The following is a 2,431-nucleotide window of genomic DNA, read 5'->3' as shown; positions in this document are numbered from 1 at the left end:
CCACGAATCTGGCAACCTCCGCTGTTAGTTTGCTGCCGCAGTCCTTTCCAAGCTTCATCAAGTACGAACGAATCCCGGGAGAGGTTCCAAGCCATATGAACATTCCTGAGTTGGGCCTATTGAATCCAGCCAATGCCTACGAGAACAAACGTCAGCTTTCCGTTGCTGGAGACATCCTCCAGAACTCATTTGATCGTTTGAATGGCATCGTCACTGGGAGCGCTGCGAGTGGAGTGCGGCCACTATTTGCCCCTGCTTCTGCCGCACCTGCTTCTGCCGCACCTGCTTCTACCAGCCCTGCTGCTGCCGCCCCACTATTCGGAACTGCTTCGTCCAGCTCGGCAGCCCGCTCCGGCGGTCCAATCCAGGCTTTGCTGAATAACGAAAGAACGGGTGGCGGACCTCTCGGTGGTGCCTTTGGTGGGATCTTTAACAATCCTTTGCTGCAGACTGCAGAAGGAGGTAGCGGGCTCGTCCAAAATATTGGTCAGGGCCTCGGCCAAGGGTTGCTGGAGCCAGTCTTCTCCATAGCCAATGGCTCCGGTGCTGGAGGCATTGTTAGAGGAATCCTCGACCGTGCTGCCAGACTCACTTCTCCTGCTGGAGAGTCCGCAACCTAGTCATGTTTTCAACCCCGACCCCGCTATGATAGGTCTAGATTTCATGTGTTCCTTCTCTGGGGGTGGACGGTCGCGTTCTATCGCCATGCGTTGTTCACTCCACTCCGCCGCACCACTCAACATGTCATCGATCCTAGGCATCCTGATCCTGAACATCATTTTGTAAGTACCTCCGTAGTGCCTTAGAGAAATCTTCGCTTCACAGTTGCCGCATGATTACTTGTCGTTTGGTAATAGAGTCGCCAGACCCTAGTTGGGACCCTCTTAGAACCTCCTTCTGCGCGTTTAGCACCCTCATGGCCCGTGCACATTCCCTATTCTGCTGTTTTCATCAGGCAGCGGTTCAGGGCCGGCACCATTCTGCCCACTTTGTGCCTATCGCTTCGGTGAATCTACGAATCCTGGTGAAGCACAAATCCTGTCGATTGATGAACTGCGGTACCTTTGTTCAACGTTATTGTACAAACATGCGCACCGGTATCGTACCAACACGCGCGCGATAGCACACGCGTTCATCCCGGCCGAAAACAGCGACAAGTGTTTGAACGGATATGAGGAGCCTGAATGTTGCACTGCTCATCTTACTCGGCGTGGCAAGTGCCTCTGGGAACGAAGGGCCTGGAAGCTTCAGTGTCCCGCTACATGGTTCCCAGTATTCCGCGTTTGAGAAGCCCGACCCTGACCGGGATTTCGGCAACCTCGCTCTTGAAATCTTGCCGACAGATCCTGACCATAAAGATATTCCACGCGAAGACCCTGTTGACCCCAACTTCGACCCCGACTCAGATGATCAAAGCGCTGTGGTCAAAGATATAGTAGGTGTCAAGGGAGAGGACGGAGAGGAGGATGGCGAGTTCAAACTAGAGGAGACGGATGGCGAAGAAACTCGATCCCAGACATCGTCGGGCTCCTTTCTTGGCATCTTGAACCCCATGGAAGCAAAATCTGCCCTGACCGATTTCTGGAGCGAGATTCAAGGTCAAACACGTGAGTTTACTCGGAACATAACACCGTCTATGCAAACATTTGCAAGGAGGATGCAAGCGGCTGGATTCCCGGCTCCACTGGTGCACGGCTTCCGGGAAATTGAACTCCCGACCGGCTCTTTACTCCCACCCTTCGTTCCGGACATTCCTATCGCTGGTCCACTCAACCCCGCCACTTGGTCACAGGAGCAGATCAACGCCATACTGAATCCCCAGCTGCTGAACTTAATGAACCCCAACACAGCTGCCAACACAGTCACCGAAATCCCAGGCCTTGGACGTTTCTCCATCGCCATCCCGCCTGTCAACGTCGAGTTCCCCTGGGCCGGAGCGGTAGCTAGTGGTACTACGAATCTGGCAACCTCCGCTGTTAGTTTGCTGCCACAGTCCTTTCCAAGCTTCATCAAGTACGAACGAATCCCGGGAGACGCTCCAAGCCATATGAACATTCCTGAGTTGGGCCTACTCAATCCAGCCAATGCCTACGAGAACAAACGTCAGCTTTCCGTTGCTGGAGACATCCTCCAGAACTCATTTGATCGTTTGAATGGCATCGTCACTGGGAGCGCTGCCAGTGGAATGCGGCCACTATTTGCCCCTGTTTCTGCCGCACCTGCTTCTGCCGCACCTGCTTCTGCCGCACCTGCTTCTGCCGCACCTGCTTCTGCCGCACCTGCTTCTACCGGTGGATTATTCGGAACTGGCTCGTCCAGCCCGGCTTCTGCTTCTGCTCCCGCCGGCCCGATCCAGGCCTTCCTGGGTAATGCGGGTGGTGGGCCTTTCGCTGGCACGTTCGGAGGCGCCTTGGATAAACTGTTTAACAGT

The 2,431-nt window shown here is 54.8% G+C and overlaps 2 protein-coding genes across 2 annotated transcripts; both read left to right on the top strand.

Annotated features, from left to right (window-relative positions):
• Positions 1-95: 95 nt before the first annotated feature.
• GNI_053520 (hypothetical protein) lies at positions 96-620 on the top strand (the record flags this gene model as incomplete). The annotated part of the gene is made up of 1 exon (XM_011131543.1): positions 96-620. The coding sequence occupies one exon, from the start codon at positions 96-98 to the stop codon at positions 618-620; it is 525 nt and encodes a 174-aa protein (XP_011129845.1).
• A 551-nt stretch (positions 621-1,171) lies between these two features.
• GNI_053510 (hypothetical protein) lies at positions 1,172-2,291 on the top strand (the record flags this gene model as incomplete). Its single annotated transcript, XM_011131542.1, has 1 exon — positions 1,172-2,291. A coding segment is annotated over one exon (1,120 nt), but the record flags the coding sequence as incomplete, so codon positions are not given.
• Between the last annotated feature and the right edge of the window lie 140 nt (positions 2,292-2,431).

Source organism: Gregarina niphandrodes (genome assembly GCF_000223845.1).
Source record: "Gregarina niphandrodes unplaced genomic scaffold scaffold00008, whole genome shotgun sequence".
Taxonomy (NCBI): domain Eukaryota; phylum Apicomplexa; class Conoidasida; order Eugregarinorida; family Gregarinidae; genus Gregarina; species Gregarina niphandrodes.
The sequence above is the reverse complement of the archived record's forward strand: the minus strand, read 5'-3'. Positions and strand labels throughout refer to the sequence as shown.